The sequence below is a fragment of the Sapajus apella genome, unplaced genomic scaffold (genome assembly GCF_009761245.1).
Source record: "Sapajus apella isolate SASKATOON/1434 unplaced genomic scaffold, GSC_monkey_1.0 scaffold14, whole genome shotgun sequence".
In the NCBI taxonomy this organism is placed as follows: Eukaryota; Metazoa; Chordata; class Mammalia; order Primates; family Cebidae; genus Sapajus; species Sapajus apella.
In genome coordinates this window covers 31,276,834-31,299,875 of record NW_022436954.1, presented here as the reverse complement: position 1 = coordinate 31,299,875, position 23,042 = coordinate 31,276,834, and the positions used below count along the sequence as shown (strand labels likewise).

Below are 23,042 nucleotides of genomic sequence, written 5' to 3'. Positions count from 1 at the left end.
ATGCTTGTACATATAACTGGTTTGAGTACCTTTTTTTTTTTTTTTTTGGCGTAAATATCTAGGAGTGGAATTGCAGGGCCATGTAGTAATTCTGTGTTTTTCTTTTGGAAGACTCATCAAATTGTTTTTCAAATTAGCTGCACCATTTTCCACTTCCACAAGCAATATATGAGGGTGCCTTCCAATTTCTTCACATCCTCAACAACACTTGTTATTTTCTCTCTCTCTCTCTCTCTGTCTCTGTGTGTGTGTGTGTGTGTGTGCGTGTGCATGTGTGTTTTATTATAGCCATCCCAGTGTATGTGAAGTAGTACTTCATTGTAGTTTTTGACTGGCATTTCCCTAGTGACTAAGTATGCTGAGCAACTTTTCATGTGCATATTGCCATTTGTATATCTTCTTTGGAAAAACGTTGATTCAAGTCCTTTGCCCGTTTTTTAATTCAATTGTTTGTTTTTTGTTGTTGAGCATGAGTTCTTTATGTATTCTGGATTTTAAACCCTTCTCAAATATATAATTTGCAGATTTTTTCCATTCCATGGTTTGTCTTTTCACTTTCTTGGTAATGTCCTTTGATGCACAAAAATTTCAAATTTAATGAAGTCCAATTTGTTATTTTTTCTTTTTCTTTCCTTCTTTTTTTTTGCTCATGCTTTGGAGGGAAATAACTTACGGAGGTAAAATTCACATAACAATGTCTAAGAATTGATTGCCAGATCCACAGTCAGGAAAATGTGCTCTTATGTTTTCTTCTGAGTTTAATGGTTTTTGCTCAATTAGATTGTTGATCCATTTTGAGTTAATTCATGTTTATGGTGTGAAGTATGGGTCCAACTTTAGTCTTTTGCATGTGGACCAGTTCTACCAGCACCACTGGTTGAAGACACTATTCTTTCCAATGAATGGTCGTGACACTTTTGTCAAAAGTCAACAGGCCATATATATAGTGGTTTATTTCTGGACTCTGAATTCTATTCCATTGGTCTATATGCCTATCCTTACGCCAGTACCACACTCTATGAATTACTGTAGTTTTACTTGTAGTTAAGTTTTGAAATTGGGAAGTGTGAGTCCGCTGCAAGTAGTCTGCAAGGTTAAGAGTACAGTACAGACCTCCATAAGACTATCTTTACTTAAGACAACAGCCACCTGTTTGGGGATCCTCACGCCACTCTCACTTTTGACCAGCTGGCTATAAATTTTGGGATTTATACTATTCCTTCAGGTTAAATAATTTCCAGATGTCTGACAAAACTCAGGAAAGTGCTATACTTATGGGGTCAAATTGGTCTGAAACCTTGAGAAATACAGAAATGATACTGGAAAGCAAATAACAAAAAAGTTTGAGACTTATGAAGGGGCTTTGACTGAGTGGTGTCATGTTTTGATGGTGCTTTAATATGCAAGCGCCATATAGAGCTTTAAGATTTGTTTGTGTGCCTTTAATTCAATGGTGTCTAGCTGCCTATATTGGGTCATGTGGTTGAATATACAGTTTTGTATTTGTATTACTAATGGGCCTGTATATAGAGAATAGGGAAACTGGCCTTAAATTTTATACTAAGCAAGGACTACACAGAATTTGAGCTTGATGGGTCAAAGCAACTAAATGCAGCTGGGATTATTTTCCAATAGACTTGACCTTCAGAAAATGCTGGATTGGATATGACTTTAGTATATTCAGGTGGGCTGTGGAGGGCTTAGCTCTGTTAGTTGATCATGCCTTCCCTGCTGTTCAGGCTACTATTGCTTACTTAACTCAGCTATGAACTTCACCTGAAACTTCAGGCAAGTCTGAGATTGGGATTAGATTATTTTAGGTGTTGCAAAGTGAAAAATATCTGCTGCTTTTCTGTGTCTTGAAGGCAAATCTATAGGCCAGCACTTTCAAGGATAATGGCAACTGAGTTCTACATGCATGACAGTGAGGTTCTGTCTTTAAATTGTTAATATTGGGCCTAGATAGGCAGCATTACATCTGCTGCCTTCAATTCTATTATTCATTACGTTATATCAAACTCTATTCTGAGCCAAAAAGGAAATGTGGATGAGCTAACATTAGATTCATGTGACTCGATAAACTTTTAAAGTAACCTCCACCAATCAAAGTTGGCTCTAAATTTGTTTATCACATAAATTTTAACCATAGTTCGAAATTTCATAAACCCAAACTGTGGATTCACCTACAGAAAAGTGATAGATTTTTTTTTTCAATAAAAGGAGCACTCCCATCTTCTTCAGTTAAGACAGAGAAACTACTCAAAGAAAGTATTACAAATCTAGGAATCAAATTTGCTAAAGGAATCAAGGAGAAAGTAAAGTGGCTTGAAAATATGCTTAATTATTATGATCAGAATAAAACAGTGTATGCATGAAAATAAAATTTAAAAAGGATAAGCTGATTTTGCTGGAGGAGATCAGAGATTTCCCTACAAAAATGGTAAACATCTGACCCAAGCACACATAGTTGACAGATAGGAAAACACACACACACGCACACCCCTGAGATCTTAAATGCTAGGTGAAGGAGATTCATTCAAGTCTAATTACTCTTAAAGAGGTTATTATAAAGGGTAAATTATTTTATTTGTTACAAAATCAGAAACAGTAACTGGGACCCAGTGAAACCTAATAGAATAATAAATATAAGATCTTGGAGAGCAGACTGAGAACAATACTTTGAAGAGTTGGTATTTGCATTACAGATAAATTTATAGTAAGAGCAACTGGGAAATCTCTTTTGAGGATAGGGCAATTATACAAAGAGTGCACATAAAATCTGGACAAATTGGAGAGAAAGATTGGTATAAAATGTCACAAAAAGGTGCTGGGTGAACTCTAAAAATAGATGGGCCTGAGATTAAGGAAAGACAAAGACAAGATTAATTATATTACAGTGAATCCAGGCAGAACAATAATTGATCAAAGACTCCGGATCCAAGCTAGATGTTAGAGTGTGGAAGAAATACATCTAGGATAGGATTATTGAACTCACGGAAGTGAAAATAGATGACTGGTTTGAACAAAGGATGCTATTGACAAAACTTCTAACTGATTGACTTCATATATCTCACCATGAGAGACTCTGCAAGAAAAATATCTAGAAGCATATGTTAGAAAAACATGAATATGGACCAGAAAGCAAAAGAAAAGTATTAGCAAAAGAAAAGATGGTACTCAATTGTGGCAAACAATGCTAACCCCAAGCCTGTTAGAAAAGGGAACTTTCTGAAAGGAACAAGTGTATAGCAGAGACAAACCTTAAATATTGCAGAAAAACAAGTACCTGATGGAAACATTAACTGAAGACCAGGATCATTTAAAAACTGAGGAAAGGCCATGTCTTTAGGAGAAAATGGCAGTAATGTGGTCCTCATTGGGACCCATAGCACATAAGCCTCAGAAACACGAATAGCTGCTTCTGTCTGGAAATCTGCCAAAAGTTATTCTGCAATTGGAACTGATGTGGACATGAAGGGGAAGCTGTGCCCATGAAGTAAGTTTCTTAGGCTTAAATAATTCTATAGGCAGAGGATGTTATAGCAACCACTGTGACTAAGATGCTACTCCTAAGACAAGATGGATGTTATGCCATTAGACAGTGATCACCCCCAGTTGAGCATGGGGTTTAGAAGAACTGACTCAGAAAAAAAAAAAAAGTAAGATGTTTGGAATTATTTAAAAGGGAAAAAAAACAATACCTTAAATAAGGCTTTATGACTGGTGCTGCCACCAATGCAAACTTCCAGATGTTGCAAGAATGGAACACTCTCGGTTTCCTTTTTAGAGTGCAGTGACTCATGCCTATAATCCCAGCACTTTGGGAGGGTGAGGTGGGCCGATCACCTGAGGTCAGAGTTTGACCAGCCTGACCAACATGGTGAAACCCCGTCTCTACTAAAAATACACACACACACATACAAAATAGCCAGGTGTGGCACCAGGTACCTGTAATCTCCGCTACTCAGGAGGCTGAGGCAGGAGAATCACCTGAACCCAGGAGGAAGAGGTTGCAGTGAGCCAAGATTGTGCCACTGTACTCCAGCCTGGGCAACTAGAGCAAGACTCCACCTCAAACAACAACAACAACAAAAAGAATAATAACAGCAATAATGATGAGATGATGAGATGATGAGAGCTAATTTTATACTATTGAAACATTGTACCTTATAATGTTTACCAAGTGTCAGGCACTTGTTCTAAGAACTTTACATAAAATTCACTTAATGCTTGCAATGTTATTAAGGTAAATATTATAATTCTTATTTTATACATAAGGAAACTGACTCTCAGAGAAGCTAAGTAACCTGTCCAACGTCATGTAGTAAGTGGCATACCTGGGATTTGAATTCTGGTTCCAAAATCAGAGAAGTTAACCAACATTTTGTGCAGCCTCTTTGAGAGAGAAGACAGTGTGCGCTGGTCAATTTTTCCCTCAAGATACTGTACACATATAATGCCATAACTAATGCCTTAATGGGAGATTGCTTCCCAAGAAGTTAGGTCACAAGTTATAGAGCCTGGTCAACAGTATGGGCCAACTGGCATCTTGGAAAGACTGACAATAATATTTTCTCTTCTCTGCCTTCCCTCAGTCCCTGTTATGGTCTTTGGCAAAAGTCATGTGGATCTGAATTATGCCAAACATAGGGTCCTGGAAACATCATTTTGCATGCAATGGGCACATTTGCTGGGAGAGGCTTCTGTTCTGAATGTGCTGGGTTGATGTTGTGATAATCATTTTGTTTGGTTGGAAACAAGGCATATGAAAATGTTAGTGTAGACCTAATTCAACTTCTTATGTCCTAAGGGATGACACCCACTCCAGGAGTCCAGACGGTAGCTGCTGGAGACATTCCAGCTCCAATCAGGCATCCATAAGCCATCTGGCTGATACTGGGAAGAATAAAAATTAGGACTTTGATTTCTTTGCACTTTAACTTGGAAGAGTTTGAAATGTTATTGGATTTTAACTCAAAAAGGTAAGATAATTTGACTTTGAAATTTGCTTCTGTGTAAACTTTAAAACTTCGGATTTTAATTTAAAGTTTTCTTTTACTGTCTCCACAAAAAGTTGATAATAGGTAAGAGCTAACATTCAAATTCATCTCTATGTTATTGGAATTCTATGATGAAATATATTAATCCGGTACTTCATCTCATTTCAGAATCTCCAAAAAAATTATCAGAGAATATACAACTATTCTGGACAGTATTGCTGTGCATAATTTGGGGTGGGAAATGAAATAGAAAGCGAACGTTCAGTATGTCCAGAATGGCCTTGGAGTCAATTGAATTAATGTAGTATTCTAACTCATTTCAGAACCACTAGGGTAAATTTAACAGTACTCATTATGACCTAGAAGGATCCACAAAGAAGGAGGGTATGATTATTGGAAAGGATGCTTCACAGAAGTCCTAACAGACTAACGATCTCCTCCCATGAGAGGAAGAGTAACTCCTCTGGTTCACCGTCATATAATAATTAAGCAAAAGAAGTTAAGAGATCAGAAAGTTTGGAAATGTTAGAAGGAAATTGTGTGTTATTTAAAACCTCCCTCAAAATCAGACCCTGTCCATGTCTGTCTGCCCTTTGAAGTGTTTATATAACATCAAATAGCTCATATATAATTAGTAAATAGGAGAATGATGTCAGAATGATACAGAACTATGGTTAATGAATATGTGCCTTGTACTAAACAAAGGAAGCCAAAAGGGTAGAAATAGAATTCTATCATTTATCAGGAATGAAAAAAAAGTCTCTTAGCTTGGCTAATGTACTTACCACCCCAAAAACATGCACTGTTGGCCCTATACAACTCTCTCATTGTGGGAATTTCATTTCCTCCTGTGCCTTCCTTAAAGGAAGCCCCACTGACCCAAATCTCCACTTCACTTCCATTTGCATTGTCTCAAAATGCAGCTTTAATACCTCCTAAAGCAGCGCTCTGAGATGTCTACCCAGGCTATTTACATTATCTCCTAAGTTAACCATTATTATTTTAGATAGTATTGTGGTTTTAAAGGTTAATAGATTTTGAATGGTTTTCCCCAGCCCTAGTTTCCCCATATCCTGTTATTTTGGTGGGCATGATTTTGCAGAATGTATTTTTACACGCATATATATATATATATAATTGGCCCTCCATCTTATTGGGTTCCACATCCCTGGATTCAACCAAGTATGAATGGAAAATATTTTTTAAAAAATAAAAATAATACAAGTTTAAAAACAATACAGTGTAACAACTATTTATGTAACATTTTCACAGTATGAGGTATTATAAGTAAACTAGAGATTATTCAAAGTATAGAGGATGATGTGCATAGGCTATATACAAATACTATACCTTTTTATATAAAAGACTTGAGCAACTGTGAATGTTAGTATGGGGGAGGCTTCCAGTAACCAATTCCCCACAGACACCAAGGAATAACTGTATTATGTACCAGAATGTTGACCATCTGTAGGAATATGGTATCTGTACACAGTAGGTATACTCTTTTCTACTGTAGAAAGGATAGACCTATATAAGAACCATAACAAAATAGCTTTTTCACATGTAACAAAAAAAAATTCTTTATTAAAATCTTCTAGCCGGGTGTGGTGGCTCACACCTATAATCCCAGCACTTTGGGAGGCGTAGAGGTTAAATGGAGTAATGACTCCTTCCATGTGGCTGGCCTCACATCAATTAAACTCTCTATTTACTGGAAAAAAAGAAAAAAAAGCCAGGTTGGTGGGTCATGCCTATAATACCAGCACTTTGGGAGGCCAAGGTAGGAGGACTGATTAAACCCAAAAGTTCAAGACCAGCCTGAGCAACAGAGGGAGACTCCATCACTAAAAAAAAATTTTTTTTAAGTGGCACAGTGGCCTGCACCTGTAATCCCAGCGACTTGGGAGGCTGAAGTGGGAGGATTGCTTGAGCTTGGGAGCTCAAGGATGCAATGAGCTATGGTTGTGCCACTGCACTACAGCCTGGGCAATAGAGCAAAGCCTTGTCTCAGGAAAAAAAAAATCATCTATGGTTTAGAATAAAATCTAAAAACAAGCAATTTGCCAATCTGTTGGTCTTTCCAAAGGTTTACTTGACAAAGTAAAAGTAGTTTAATACTATGTCAAATGCACTTATTTCTCATAGCATAGAAGGTAAATTTGAAATTATATCTAATTCCAGAAAAAGAAGCAATACATAGGAGAAAATTTTTATTTTGTGTATCTGTTGCTTTGGTACAATTACACTTCTAATCTGTGCTTATAGTAAAAAGTAATTGCTATGATCTTAACATTAGACATTATTAAAAGATATTTTTCTGATCTGATACAAAGCAAGTAAAAAAAAGTCATACATCAAATCAAAAGAGTATCCACATTCATTTGTTTAAATTAAAAGATAACTTTCACATAAAACTTGACCTTTCTCAAGTTGAAGTTTAGAAGACCATCAAACACAAATGTTTAGGGACCTCAATCATTTGATGCACAACATCATAGAAATAAAGAAATAAAGAAGTTCAAAAACCTAATGTTAAGTGACCAGGGTGCTACAGACTGGAAGTTCCTCCAACAGGATTAGCTTCTTTAAATATTTTAAGTCCAGTGAACTTGTAATGCTTCCACATGTTAGTGGTTGCATAGGCTAATTTCAGCTGGCATAAGCTTTTATAAGGATGCAAAAACAGAGGGCAAGGCATGCATTAAAATGTGATAATAGCATACTTCTGGGATATGTGAAGCATGAGGCATGAATCCGAATGCCTCTGGCATCCATGAAGTATCACGTCTCAGAATCAATGCTTTTCTGTTTTGATAAGTAATTCTGTTATATCATATTTGGGCGGAGGAAAATCAACTTTCTAAATATAAATCTTTCATCTTTTTTTTTATTTATAAATCTTTCATCTTAACCAAAATTCCTTAGAGTTTCAATTCTAGCAGTTTATTCAAAGCTGATGTTTTAATTACAGGTGAACTGGAAATAATTCAAGTCTAGATAGGGTCTTAAGAAAATATGTTGTTTATTTTTATTAATGTAAGTTTAAGAGTAATTTCAAAATATTGTTGATCATAAAGAATATGTTAGGCAGAGTGATGGAAAAGGAGACAAAAATGCAAGAAAGGAAGAAATCAACTTTAATAATGACACTCATTACCCCCCAAAAACAAAGGAAGGATTCTTTGACTTACATGTTTTGTAGGTAAATAACCTTATCTAATACTTCTAAATAATGGGTAGGTATCTACAGGAGATTTGAAATCTTCAGAAAAAAACACATAATAAAATGAAAAATAGTTATGATATCTAATACAAATATTTTTTTAAAAGGCCAAGAAAACCAATTTACTTTCTGAATACACATACATATAATCCTTGGCCAAAAAAATTTGAGTTAGAAACAAGTATCAAAATATCACAGTTAACATTCAGTAAGTATTAATTAAGGGTGACAAATCAAGGAAATAATCTGCCTTTTTTTTTTTGAGACCCTCCTGGGTTCAAGCGATTTCCCTGCCTCAGCCTCCTGAATAGCTGGGACTACAGGCGTGCGCCACCACGTCAGGCTAATTTTTTGTATTTTTAGTTGAGATGGGGTTTCACCATGTTAGCCAGGATGGTCGCGATACCTGACGCCGTGATTCACCTGCCTTGGCCTCCCAAAGTGCTGGGATTACAGGCGTGGGCCACCGCACCCAGCCAATAGTCTTCTTTTATATAGTACAAGTCAGAAAATGGGAAATAAATTGAAGTATCTGCTGTAGCCACATCCTAAAATCACTTCAGTTGTCTGGACCTAGCCTTGCAGTTAAAGGCATATTATTTAATATCTTGGCCCTCCTCAAGCATGAAGTTCAAGTTTGGATGAAGTGATAGAACCATGTCAATAACACATTTAAACTCACTAATGTGGTATTTCTTTTCAGAGATTAGCAAAACAAGTAACTTTAACGATATTATATGGCTAATCTCTTTTGACAAAGACAATTATTTTAAAGAAATTATTTTAAAGCACATTTTATAACTTTTTTTTCTTGCCTGAAGATGAACTACTTTTAATAGTAGCTATTAAAATTGCCTGGTACAATTAATAGTAGCTATGAAAAGTATTTTAGAAAACAGTGTATTAAAAAAATAACAGCAGAACCATCTAAATGTCCAAAAGTAGACACTTTAATTCATTCACGCCACATTTATGAGCATCAGCTATGTCCCAGGCACTGTGTTAATTACCAGTATTACAACAAAGATAGTCTCTGTTCTTGCCCTCTTTTATGTTACATTGTGGTAGAAACAGATCATGTGGGAGAGTCATCTGACATTCATTTATTGAGTGCCTGTTCCCAGGAAGTCTGTAGTATGGTAGGAATGGTGCATACACCAAAAAAAAGTAACAAAGCAATAAAATAATTACATCCTATAGGTAAAGTACTAGGAAAACAAATGTAGTTCTGACATAGATGAGATAGTGACGTGAAATGAGAGAGGGAAGCAGAAAGAGAGAGAGGATAGAGTACAATGGTTAAACGTGCTGCTACTGGAGCCAGCCTGCCAAACTTTGAATCCCAACTCCACCACTTGCTAGTTGTGTGATGTTCAATAAATTACCTAACTTCTCTGTACCTCAGTTACTGCAATAAATAGGAATTCTAGTTTCTCTGAGAACTAAATGAGTTAACATTTGTGATGAGCTTAGAACAGTGCCTGGTCCAGAATAAGTACTATGTAGTAGTAGAGTTAATATTGCAAGGACCTAATGAGTGAATTTTTCTATTGTCAAATTAATTCCTAATCTGTCAATTCTGTAACAAGATATATATACTTTGAGGGACAATGATGTGCTACAGCCAACTTGTACTAGTCTGCAAAATGTAATTGTTCTCCTCTCTTCTCCAAATTCTTTATTCAGTGACTTAAAACCCTTCCCTCTGAACTCAGTGGTATTCAGTGGTAGCCTAAGATTGGCCATGGTAGGAGTACCTACACCATGCAGTTACTAAATGCTACAAATCAGGGCTTTTCTTTTTTTTCAGAGTCAATTGTTAACATTTATCAGCATACCACTGATAGATACATTTAGTAGAGAGTTCTTCCTAGTGGCTCCAAACTCAACTACATCTAGTGTGGTATACCATTTCATAACTTTTGAATAAGCTCTAGAAGTTGACCAAAACATTTTTAAAACCTCTATCTGATCATACAGTAATGCAATTTCTCAAATTTGTCTTTGGAAAGCTGTATTCTATTCTAAATTGGTTGTTACATTATAAAATGTATTAGTTATTTTTATTTAATTATGGTTTACTAAGGTTAAACTACCCATCAGTTTTTTAAACATTCCAAACTTGTGCTGAAATAAAAGATTCCTAAAATCTTAACGTCTTTTCACGATTTCCCTTTGTATAAGAATATTTATCCATGCTATAATTAAACTATGTTTTATTATATGTTTTTCTTTTAAATGTTTAAAGTAAAAAAAGATATAAATGTCTTTCAAAATATTATCAAATGGTTTACAAAAATCTTTGCCACTTACCTTTTGAAATATCTTCAATTTTTCTGCCATACAAATCATAAAAATATCTGGCTGGTAAATTTAGATTCATTCTCATTGTGCAAGTATCTAAAACCTGTGCAGAAAAATTTAAAAAAACTATAAATAATTCAGTAAAGTAAACTCTGGTTAAAGTGAATACACATTTAAACTCCTTTCTATACTACACAGCTATTAAAAATTATATTGTAATTAAAATTTAATGATTTATAAAATGTTCTAATGTATGATATTGAAAAGCAGTTAAAATTGCTAGATCTCAATGGTACTTTTAAAAAAACACACACACTCAAGCATTAGTAAAAAAGAAACAAGATGCAACAAATATTAAATAGTGGCTATTACTTAATAAATGGTAGATCTTTAGAACTCTGAGGGATTTTTATCTTATTCTTGCAACTTTCTGTATGTTCCATTTATTTTACAATGAGAGGATATTACCTTTTAAATTAGATTTTAAGTACCTACTTTCTTTAGCTTTTAAATGTTTTCCAAGTGTCTTAAAATAAATTATAGTCTGATCACAGTTCACCTTGATAACTTATGTGGTTTGTGCACTAAAAACTGAACTTAATAATCACATTATAGGTTTTTCACAAATATGAGTCTCAAAGACTTTAATGGTTTCTAATACACACTCTTTTTTAATATTATTGTATCATATTGTTATTTTACATGAAGCCCTTGAACCCAATGTGGCAATCATCTTTCCAACTTCAAGGAAGATTTAAAAATGCTTCAGCTAGGCCGGGCGCGGTGGCTCACGCCTGTAATCCCAGCACTTTCGGAGGCCGAGGCGGGTGGATCACGAGGTCAAGAGATCGAGACCATCCTGGTCAACATGGTGAAACCCCGTCTCTACTAAAAATACAAAAAATTAGCTGGGCATGGTGGCGCGTGCCTGTAATCCCAGCTACTCAGGAGGCTGAGGCAGGAGAATTGCCTGAATCCAGGAGGCGGAGGTTGCGTGAGCCGAGATCGTGCCATGGCACTCCAGGCTGGGTAACAAGAGCGAAACTCTGTCTCAAAAAAAAAAAAAAAAAATGCTTCAGCTACAGAAAAAGTTCTACTCACAAGCTGAGGAAAATTAAGGAAACAGAAGGGGCTTGGGAAGTGTCGGGTAACCTGAGGCAGGTTGTTACTAGGTTTTCAGAAGTAACTACCAAAACATGAAACTCACCATAGTCATCTAAAAATACAAAATACATTCCAAATCAAAATTGAAAGTACTCTGCCATCCATTTTTACTATTCCCAGCTATAATATTACTTTCCCATAACCAAGAACTACTACTGAAGGACAATGTTGATTATATTAATACGATTATAGTAAACCGAACATCTTTTAACTCCTCAAGCCATCTTTCAGATACTGATACTGTCTCTTTTTGCTTACTTCTGTCCCTACTTTATTATTGGAGCCCATAATCTAGTCCTTGCTTAACCCACTTCATTAGCTTTGTGACAATGTATGTATTTCAATAGCTTAGTGTTTATATAGAGGCGAAGTTGTACTTTCCTTTCAGCCTGAAGAACAGCTTTCAAACATTGTGACTGATTTGGTTTATCTAGTTGCTCTATCAAAGGACAGGTTGAAGTTTAAAGGCAAATATTAAACTAAAAAATTAATTTGACAGACTGGTCTTTCTTCTATATATACCAGAGGTTCTCAGACCTTATTCTACTCCTATACATGACTAATCATGTCCCCATGTGCCACATGCTCCCATGGGCATTCACAGGGTTGTTTCTTGCACACTAGCTGCAATGCAGAGCACTGAGCAATTCAGAACAATGTATTGCTGCTGTTTCTCTTACAATCAAGAATGCATACCTGCTCATTATTAGGAATAATATTACAGGAATATTCTTAAACTGTCTCATTTATGAGGAAGAGATCATTCACAACATCAATGCTTTACCTAGTTAAATAACAAAGTACTTGAAAAGAACGTTAACAACCCTAGTAGTTCTCTAAATGCTATTCTTCCTGGCTTCTTTTTCACTCTTGTGGGTCAATTTCTTCAGTGACTACTGCCAACAAGTTCACCTAGGACCCCCATCCCATGGACTGAAATCTTTACTAAAGATGCTGGGAAAGCAATGTTCAAAATATAAGAAAGAAGTTTCAGGAAAACAAACTGGAATTTGTCTGTGGCTTGAAACAAAAAGAAGAGTAGAACATACTGACTGACATTGGCATGGGATCCATGCTTGTTTTTATTTTAATACTCTAATTAACACAGTTGGTGTCTGACTGGCAACATTCTCCTGTCACTGGAGTGAAAGCGAAAATGGATCACTTTCACCACCACCCTCATTGACGGAAATAATCAAGGGAGATAATTCAGTACAAATTGCTCCTTAGCCAATCATGTCTGAATACTGTTAAAGATCTACAGTTGGTCTCATATACCCTAAGCAAGACACAATTTCCTCTTTACAATCCCATATTCCTCCTCTTTCCATTCCTCATGTTCAGTTCTCAATTTAAGTAATTACTGTATTTAAAAGTATAATGATGTTCTTTGGTACAATTTATATTTCCTAGTTATAAGTAAAGGTTCAAATATCTAAGTAACCTCTAAAGTTATAATTTACCAATTAAACTAAGTAAAAATATAATCTACTTGAAGATAGTCCCATTTATTTCAAGCAAAATCCCAATAATTTTAAAAAATTATTTCAAATATTGCTGTCTTTGAGTCTTAATAAAATCAGTCCCTCCTTCCCTCACCTTGTAGTAGTTCACAGTGTCTATTGTTCTCACCTTTATGTCCACGAGTACTCAATGTGTAGATCCCACTTATAAGTGAGAACGTATGGTATTTGGTGTTCTGTTTTTACATTGATTTGCTTAGGATAATAGGCTTCCAGCTGTATCCATGTTACTGCAAAGGACATAATTTCATTCTTTTTTATGGCTGCATAGTATTCCATGGTCTATATGTACCACATTTTCTTTATCCAATCCACTGCCGATGGTGATGGGCACCTAGGATGATTCCACGTCTATGCTATTGAGAACTATGCTCTGATGAACATATGAGTACATGTGTCATTTTGGCAGAATGATTTTTCTTTTGGATATATACCCGGTAACGGGATTGCTGTGTCAAATGGTAGTTCTAAGTTCTCTGAGAAAACTCTATATCGCTTTCCACGGTAGCTGAACTAATTTACATTCCCACCAACAGCGTATAAGCATTCCCTTTCTCTTGCCAGCATCTGTTGTTTTTTGACTTTTCCATAATAGTCATTCTGACTGGTTATGCCACTTTCTAACTCAAAGATTCCCCCTTTCATTGAGCTAAAACATCAGTAAAAATGTTTGTGCAAACCAAACCTTTGTTCAAGTTTTAAGAGTTAACTGAGTTTTAAGACTGGCATTAGAAAATCAACACTGAAATTTATTAATGCATGAGCCACACTGTCATTCCTTCCCACTTGCAGAAGGAAAAATCTTTGCAGTGTTTAAGCAATGTTTGTCTTCAGTAATCATTTTCTCAGAGTAAATTATCAGTAGTAAGAATTAGTATCACTATAAGTTTCTGTCAAAAGCCCTGAAATGAAGCTTCTACTTCTAAGGTCATTCTTATAATTTATAATTGAAATGTACATTATGGTGTCACCTTGGTGTAATATTAAGGTTAATTAAAATAGCATTTTCACTAATCTGTACCTGTTAAGCTTGTTAAAATATTACTTTTACAAGTTCACATTTTGTTATTTCTTTTTCATTTTTTTTTTTTTTTTTTGAGACAGAGTCTTGCTCTGTAATACAGGCTGGAGTGCAGTGGCATGATCATGGCTCACTGCGTCCTCAACTTTTCAGGGTCAGGCAATCCTACCACTTCAGTCTTCCAAGCAGCTGGGACCACAGGTGTACCCCACCACGCCCAGCTAATTTTTTAATTTTTGTAGAGATGGGGTCTACCTATGTTTCCCAAGCTGGTCTCGAGCCCCCTGGGCTCAAGCAATCCTCCTGCCTCAACCTCCCAAAGTGCTGAGATTACAGGCATGAACAACTGCACCTGGCCTGTTAATTTCGATCAGCTTAAGTTTTAGAAGCTTTTCTGATACTAAAATTTTAAATCATCATGCTGTAAAACCAGAATATTTTCGAAAAGCACCTGGGAAGAAACATTCCACAATCTTTTCAGTTTAATCTACTTGTTTATGATCTGGGAGTCACCTCTACCTCCAGACATATTTGGTACAGAGTTTGCAGCTCCTGGAATGGCCAGCACCTGTGGGTTGCCACTATCCCGATGAGAGAGTATGCTTAGACCAACATCACTGCAGGTCATATGAACCAGGTCAAGAAGCCATCAGACCCAACAATGTCAGTTTTCCTCAAAGACAGAGAACCTTGAAACATTTTAATATGGTTTTATGAGTTAATGCCTGGAAGCATAAGCCCCAACTTACACTTCCCCAACATATTCTCTTCAAAGGATTCTCTACTGCAGGAGTTAGCAAACTATAGTCCAAAAGCCAATTCCCATCCATAGTCTGTTTCTGTATGGCCTATAGGCTAAGAATGGCTTCTACATTTTTAATTCTTAAAAAAGAAATCAAAAGATGAATTATATTTTATGATAGGTATATTATGAAATTCAAATTTAAGTACTTAATTTAAGTTTTCTTGTAAAACAGCCACACTTGATCATTTATGTATTTTCTATGGCTGCTTTCATGCTATAACAGCAAGGCTGAGACAGTTGCTACAGAGACCTTATGGCTTGCAAGACTGAAATTATTTTCTGTTTGCCGTTTATGGAAAAACATTTCCTACTCTGGTATACTGCATCAACATTCACATGAAGCTCTATATTTTCTTGTTCTGTATAAATCAGCCTGAACTCCTTTATCTATTTCCAAAACCCTTCCATTGCATACTCTGAAGATGTCTCCCTGATCAACAAATTCGAGTAGATCCACAACCTCTTTTAAAAGAAACTAGGCTTTCCTGAGGATGTTAACTTCTTCAAAGCCCTCCCAAGCGGTGAGATTTCATTCTTTCATATCACACAGTCTCAAATTTGGAAAGTGGTGTTACAATGCTATTTCAAGATAATTTCTCGCCTACCCTCTTATTAAACAAAAACGAACGAGCTCTGTCCCCAACCCCCCAGGATCATGATGTTCAAGCATACCATCTTCCCTAACTCTAGTCATTCTTCCTCATTCATAGATAACTTTTACCACACATAGCTAGCAATATCCTAACTCTGGGTGACTTTCACTTTCCACTCTCTGTGTGCATGCTGAGAGGCCTGATGCTGCTGGAGAAAGTCACACAACTGAACACATCAACATTACCATCATTCATAATCACCAAAATCCATGGTCCCTCAGTACTGCCCAGTGACTTCTATTTTCATTTCCTTAGTCAAATCTCTCTCCCACTTTCCACAAGGTATTTCCAATCATCTCTAATCGGCTTATCTCCACCTAGACTTTCCTTCCCTAATTGCCTCTTCATTTTCAGCAGATGACATGATCTCCTACATCAGAAAACAATCTGAAGCCTCATCTTACTGCTATCAAAGCTACAAGCCTACTTATTTCTACAGCCATCACTCTTTTTCTTTCTAGTTATATTACAAGAGTCCCTGCTCCTAAGGCCAATATTCCACTATGCTTTTAATTATGTGTGCTCTCAGCTTTTAAAGCAGTTTATATTATCCATCATTTCTTCTCTATCATGTATAATATTCAGCTACTGCTTCTCAACTAGCCTGTTACAACTGATACTGAAACATAAGTCTCTCCTATCTTGAAAATTAAATCCCACCCTACCTACCTGATATCTCCCTCTAGCTACTCCCCAACTTTACAGATAAATGTCTTAGATTTGTCCATGATCTCTGTTTCCTTTCCTTTCTTCCCATTCAGTCTCAGCCTGTTCCAGTTTGGCTTTTTTATTGTCACTTTACTGAAATAATTCTCACAATGATTAACAATGACTACTATATTGACAAATTCAAAGGACATTTTAAAATTCTCACTTGTTTTGAGCATTGTATTAGTTCATTGTCACACTCTTATTAAAGATGTACCTGAGACTGGGCAATTTAAAAAAGAAAGACATTTAGTGGAACTACAGTTTCACATGGCTGAGAGACCTCACAATCATTGTGGAAAGCAAGGAGGAGCAAGTCACATCTTACATGGATGGCAGCAGGCAGAGAGAGAGGGCTTGTGCAGAGAAACTTCTCCTTGTAAAACCATCAGACCTCAGGCCAGGCATGGTGGCTTATGTCTGTAACCTCGGTGCTTTGGGAGACTGAGGCAGGCAGATCATGAGGACAAGATTTAGAGATCAGCCTGGCCAACATGGTGAAACCCCATCTCTACTTAAAATACAAAAATTAGCTGGGCGTGGTGGCAGCTACCTGTAATCCCAGCTACTCGGGAGGCTGAGGCAGGAGAATAATTTGAACCCAGGAGGTGGAGGTTGCAGTGAGCTTTGATCATGCCATTGCACACCAGCCTGGGCAACACAGCAAGACTCTGTCTTAAAATAAAATAAAATAAAAATCAGACCTCATAAGACTTAACACTATCTCGAGAACAGCATGGGAAAGACCCGCCCCCATGACTCAATTACCTCCCACCAGGTCCCTCCCACAACATATGGAAATTCAATATGAGATTTGGGTGGGATCATAGCCAAACCATATCATTCCACCTCATGTCCTCACATTTTGAAACCAATCATGCCTTCCCAAAAGTCCCCCAAAGTCTTAACTCATTTCATCATTAACTCAAAGTCCACAGTCCAAAGTTTCATCTGAGACAAAGAAAGACCCTGCCACAACTATGAGCCAGTAAAATAAAATAAAAATCAAGTTAATTACTTTCTAGATAAAATAGGGGTAAAGGCATTGGATAAAGATAGCTGTTCCAAATGGGAAAAATTGTCCAAAACAAAGGGGCTACAGGCCCCATGCAAGTCCAAAATCCAGCAGGGTGGTTACATCTTAAAGCTCCAGAATGATCTCCTTTGACTCCGTGTCTCACATACAGGTCATGATGATGCAAGAAGTGGGTTCCATGGTCTTGAGCAGCTCTACTCCTGTGGCTTTGCAGGGTACAGCCTTCCTCCTGGTTGCTTTCACAGGCTGGCATTGAGTATCTGTGACATTTCCAGGTGCACAATACAAGTTGTCAATGGATTCACCATTCTGGTGTCTGGAGGATGGTGGCCCTTGTCTCACAGGTCCTCTAGGCAGTGCCCCAGTAGGAGCTCTGTGGGGGCTCCAACCCCACATTTCCCTTCCACACTGCCCTAGCAGAGGTTCTCCAGGAGGGCCCCACCCCTCCAGCAAACTTCTGCCTGGGCATGAGGTGTTTTCATACATCCTCTGAAATCTAGGTGGAACTTCCCAAACCCCAATTCTTGACTTCTGTGCACTTGCAGGCTCAACACCACATGGAAGTTGCCAAGGCTTAGAGCTTGCACCCTCTGAAGCCATGGACTGAGCTCTACATTGGCCCTTTTCAGCCATGGCTGGAGACGCTGGGATGCAGAGCACCAAGTCTCTAGGCTGCATGCAGCACAGAACCCTGGGTCCAGCCCAGGAAACCATTTTTTCCTACTAAGTCTCCAGGCTTGTGATGGGAGGTGTTACTGTGAAGACCTCTGACATGCCCTGGAGACATTTTCCTCATTGTCTTGGGGATTAACATTTGACTCCTCATTAATTATGCAAATTTCTGTAGCTGGCTTGAATTTCTCCTCAGAATATGGGATTTTCTTTTTTATCAAATTGTCAGACTGCAAATTTTCCAAACTTTTATACTCTGCTTCCTTTATAAAACTGAATGCCTTTAACAGCACTAAAGTCACATCTTGAATGCTTTGCTGCTTAGAAATTTCTTCCGCCAGATACCCTAAATCATCTCTCTTAAGTTCAAAGTTTCACAAATATCTAGGGCAGGGGTAAAATTCTACAAGTCTCTCTTTGCTAAAACATGAGTCACCTTTCCTCCAGTTCCCAATAAGTCCCTCATCTCTTTCTGAGACCACCTCAGCCTGGACTTCATTGTCCATATCACTAACAGCATTTTGGTCAAAGCCATACAACAAGTCTCTAGGGAGCTCCAAACTTTCTCACATTGTCCTATCTTATTCTGAGCTCTCCAAACTGTTCCAACCCTGAACTATTACTCAGTTCCAAAATTGCTTCCACATTTTCAGGTATCTACTGCAGCACCCCACTCTTGGTACCAATTTACTGTATTAGTTCATTTTCACACTGCTGATAAAGGCATCTCCAAGGCTGGGCAATTTATAAAAGAAAAAGGTTTAGTGAACTTATAGTTCTACATGGCTGGGGAGGCCTCACAATCATAGCAGAAAGCAAGCTGGAGCAAGTCATGTCTTACATGAATGGCAGCAGGAAGAGAGAGAGCTTGCGCAGGTATACTCCTCCTTATAAAATCATCAGATCATGTGAGACTTATTATCACGTGAACAGCATGGGAAAGACCTGCCCCCATGACTCAGTTATCTCCTACTGGGTCCCTCCCACAACATGTGGGAATTAAAGATGAGATATGGGTGGGGACAGAGCCAAACCATATCAAGCATAAACAAATACTGAGATATAATAATCCACTATTTTTTCTCCTACTTTCTTCCTAGGGTCATGCCTATTCATTCACTGGGGTTTATCAAGATCAGTCCTAGCCTTCTTTCTGCCTCTCTCTTAAGGCAATCTAAATGGTATGCCAACATTTCAACTTCCATCTATATACTGACAACTCCCAAATTGATATGTTTCTTTTAATTATTCATTCAAAATATTTTTTGACCACTAATATCTTTTAAGTGCCTGGATATGGCAGTGAGCAAAAACAGCCAAGTTCTTGTTCTCATGGAGCTTTTAGTCTACTGGTGGTCAAAGACATTTGTAAAATAATAATATCATTAAATGTAGAATAGGTGGCATAAAGAAGGCTTCTGAGAAGAGGTAAACTAGATTTATCTGGAAACATGGAGAATATTGAGAATGGGGAACCATTTCAGAGAACATAGCATATGAAAAGGCTCCATGGCAGAGCAAGCAGGATGTAATCAAGGAATCAAAAAGTCACCATATGAATGGGGAGAGTAGCCTTGTAAGAAAGGAAAGAAGCCTTCCTTATGCCACCTACTCACATTTAATGACATGATCATTTTACAAATGTCTTTTTTTTTTTTTTTTTTTTTTTTTAGATAATGTCTCACTCTGCAACCCAGGCTGGAGTACAATGGCATGGTCTTGGTTCACTGCAACCTCCGCCTCCCAGGTTAAAGCGATTCTCCTGCCTTAGCCTCCTGAATAGCTGGGACTACAGGTGCATGCCACCACACCTAGCTAATTTTTGTATTTTTTAGTAAAGATACAGTTTCACTATGTTGGCCAGGCTGGTCTAGAACTCCTGACCTCATGATCCACCCACCTTGGCCTCCCAAAGTGCTGGGATTACAGGTGTGAGTCACCACACCCAGCCTTATTTTAAAAATGTCTTTGTCCACCACTAGACTTAAAGCTCCATGAGAACAAGGCCATGGCTGGTTTTGCTCACCACCATATTCAGGCACTTGACAGACATTAGTAGTCAAAAAATATTTTGAATTAATGAATAAAAGTGTTAACATATATTATTTCTAATTTAACTCATTTTATCATAAATATCATTTCTTCAAGATTCTGATAAGCTAGCAAAAATTTCTTACTGATTTTATAAAATTATGCTATAAAGTATGCATAATTCCAGATTTTTTTTTCAAATAAAACCAATTCTTTTTAGTACTGGAGTACTCACATTTTGCAAGTCTTAAGAAATAAAATAAGAAAACCTCTTCATGTGTGTAATAATACTGTTAGCTGCCTATCCAATATCCATTCTCTACCCTCATTCTTACTATAATGATTTTGTTTAGGTATTCATACTTCTCCCTTTTGACTCAAGGAAGGCTAAATTATCTTGATGTGTCTAAATTACCTATCATAGACTCACACCCCTTGTTAGTGAATGGCTTAAGATATAGACACATAACCCAGTTCTTGCCAATGAGACATAAGAAGAGGCTAATCATGCATAGAGAAGAGATGGTCCTTTTCTGACTCTGTACATAGTTGTACCTGGCTGGGCAGCCATTTTGCTACCAACATATGAAAGGGCAGAAACTCCAGGAAACTGTAGAGATCACAGCTGGAATCCTGTTATACTATGCTTTGAGCTGCCCTGCCTTTGGATTTCTTGCTTCCTTTTTTGCTTAAGTCTGTTTGAATTAGGAATCTGTTATTTGCAGCTAAATTCATCCTAACAGAAAAATAAATGTTTTTGTCCCATGTTCCTCAAATGATGAAAATTTATTCAGCTAATTCAGTGAGTATTTGTATGCCAAATACATTACAACAATATTCACTATATAAACCTAAAAAGCAAACCATTTAATTAAAAATCTAGGGAATAATTTTAGAAGAAATTTTTCAAGCTGAAAATTATGAAAATGAATGGATAATTATGAAAGTAATTATTTGGATTACTAAAAATACTTCACCTTTGGCAATTAATTGTACTTGCTCAGTAGAAGAGAACTACCATTTATTACGATTATTTTGAGAAAAGGAATCTGTTTTTACAGAATTTTTTTTTCCTAACTGAAAGGCTGTCAAATACAAATTTTCAGGGAATTAAGGTATAATAAAATGCCATGGCATAAGTCTCTGCTAAGGCCAACATTTTACAAAAATGACTTATAATTGAAATTATTACCATTATGTTAACCAGAAAATAAGAGACGACTGGGCCAAATTTGTACCGATCTTATTAATTACCTTAAAGGTGCTTTTCTGAATAAATCCTAGAGCTAAATTTGCTGGTCTGTTATTTATCTTATTCTCATAAAGGTAAGGGAAAGAATGCACACCAGATCTATTTATTTGCTCTCACTGACAATGAACATAAATATGATTTAAAAACACAATTATTGCTTGTGTATTTGTGTTCTGTGGTGTTTTGGTATTTTATTTTTAGAATGTGAATGAGAAGTACATAACCATAGGAAATTTTCTTAAGAATAATTAAATGGCCCAGATTACAATTATAATCATATTATTTGTTTGTTTTTAAAATCTATATGGATTTATAATTTACATGAAATAAACAGTGCCTATTTTAAGTAGGTGTGGTTGATGCAGGTAGAACAATGTATATTCATGAATATTCTATATATAGAATATTCATTGTGGTAGTTACAGCTTCCACAATTCCTTATATTCTTTTTGAATTACAACTCAATATCCTAGTCCCAAGCCACAATAATCTGTTTTGTTTTGTTTTGTTTTCACTAGAGAATACTTTGTCTATTCTACAATTTCATGGCATCTAATATTTTGTACCTGGTTTCATTCATTTACCACAATGTTTGTTTCTTTTTATTGTTGAAAAATAGTCCTTAGCATAAATATATCATAATTTTTTAGCCATTCACAGGTATATGGACTTTTGGATTGTCTGTAGTTTAGCTAATTGCAAATAAAACAATTATAAACATTCACTTAGAAGTCTTTGTGTTTACATATATTATTCATCTTGGTATAGATCTAAAAATGGAATTACTAGATTGTATTTAAGTGTAAGTTTAACTTTATATGAAACTATCAAACTGTTTTGCCAAGTGGCTATATTATTTTGCATTCTTATCAGCTAGGTATAGGATTTGCCATTGCTCCACATTTTCACCAACACTTGGTATTTTCAGTCTTTTAGATATTAGTCATTCTAATGTGTATATAGTGGTAACTCATCAGGGATTTAATTTGCATTTCCTTGATGATGAATAATATTGAGCATCTTTTCATGTGCTAATGGTTGATTTCTACATTTCTTTAGTAAAATGTCTCATTCACATCTTTTGACCTATTTTTGTACTGAGTGTTTTGTTACTGTTGAGGTTTCAGAAATGTTTATATATTCTGAACCAATGTTTTTATTAAATATGTGTTTTCTAGATATTTTCTCTTATTCTGTGGCTTGTCTTTTCATTTTGATAATGCTGTATTTACAAGAGCAAAAGTTTTTTGCTTCAGATAAAGCATAATCATTTTCTGTTCATATTTTTTGTGTCCTAAAAAGTATTTGCCTACTAAAGGCTACAAAGATTTTCTCCCATGTTTTCTCTAAGAACTATTAGAGTTTTACTCTTTATTATCAGATCTGTGATCAATTTAAATCAATTTTCATGAATAGTTTTGAAGTTCTCATAACCCAGAAATATCCAACTGTTTCAGCAATATTTATCAAAAACACTGTCTTTCCCCCCACTGAATTACTTTATCAAGAATGATTTTCCCATGTATGTGTAGGTCTATTTCTGAACTCTCCATTTTGTTTCTTTGTTCTGTATGTGTATTTTTATTCCATATCATTCTGTTTTGATTATTTTAGTTTTATAATAGCTGTTGAAAACAAGTAGTGTAAATG

At 36.3% G+C, this 23,042-nt stretch overlaps 1 protein-coding gene across 3 annotated transcripts in view; it reads right to left on the bottom strand.

The window, feature by feature from the left end:
• The window catches only part of LOC116555169 (doublecortin domain-containing protein 1-like), a 122,669-nt gene that overhangs the window by 15,508 nt on the left and 84,119 nt on the right, over positions 1-23,042 (bottom strand). For all 3 annotated transcript variants that reach the window (XM_032283660.1, XM_032283661.1, XM_032283662.1), the window contains one exon: positions 10,537-10,630. In XM_032283660.1, the coding sequence (XP_032139551.1) occupies positions 10,537-10,630 (94 nt within the window). The remainder of the gene's footprint in view (positions 1-10,536; positions 10,631-23,042) is intronic.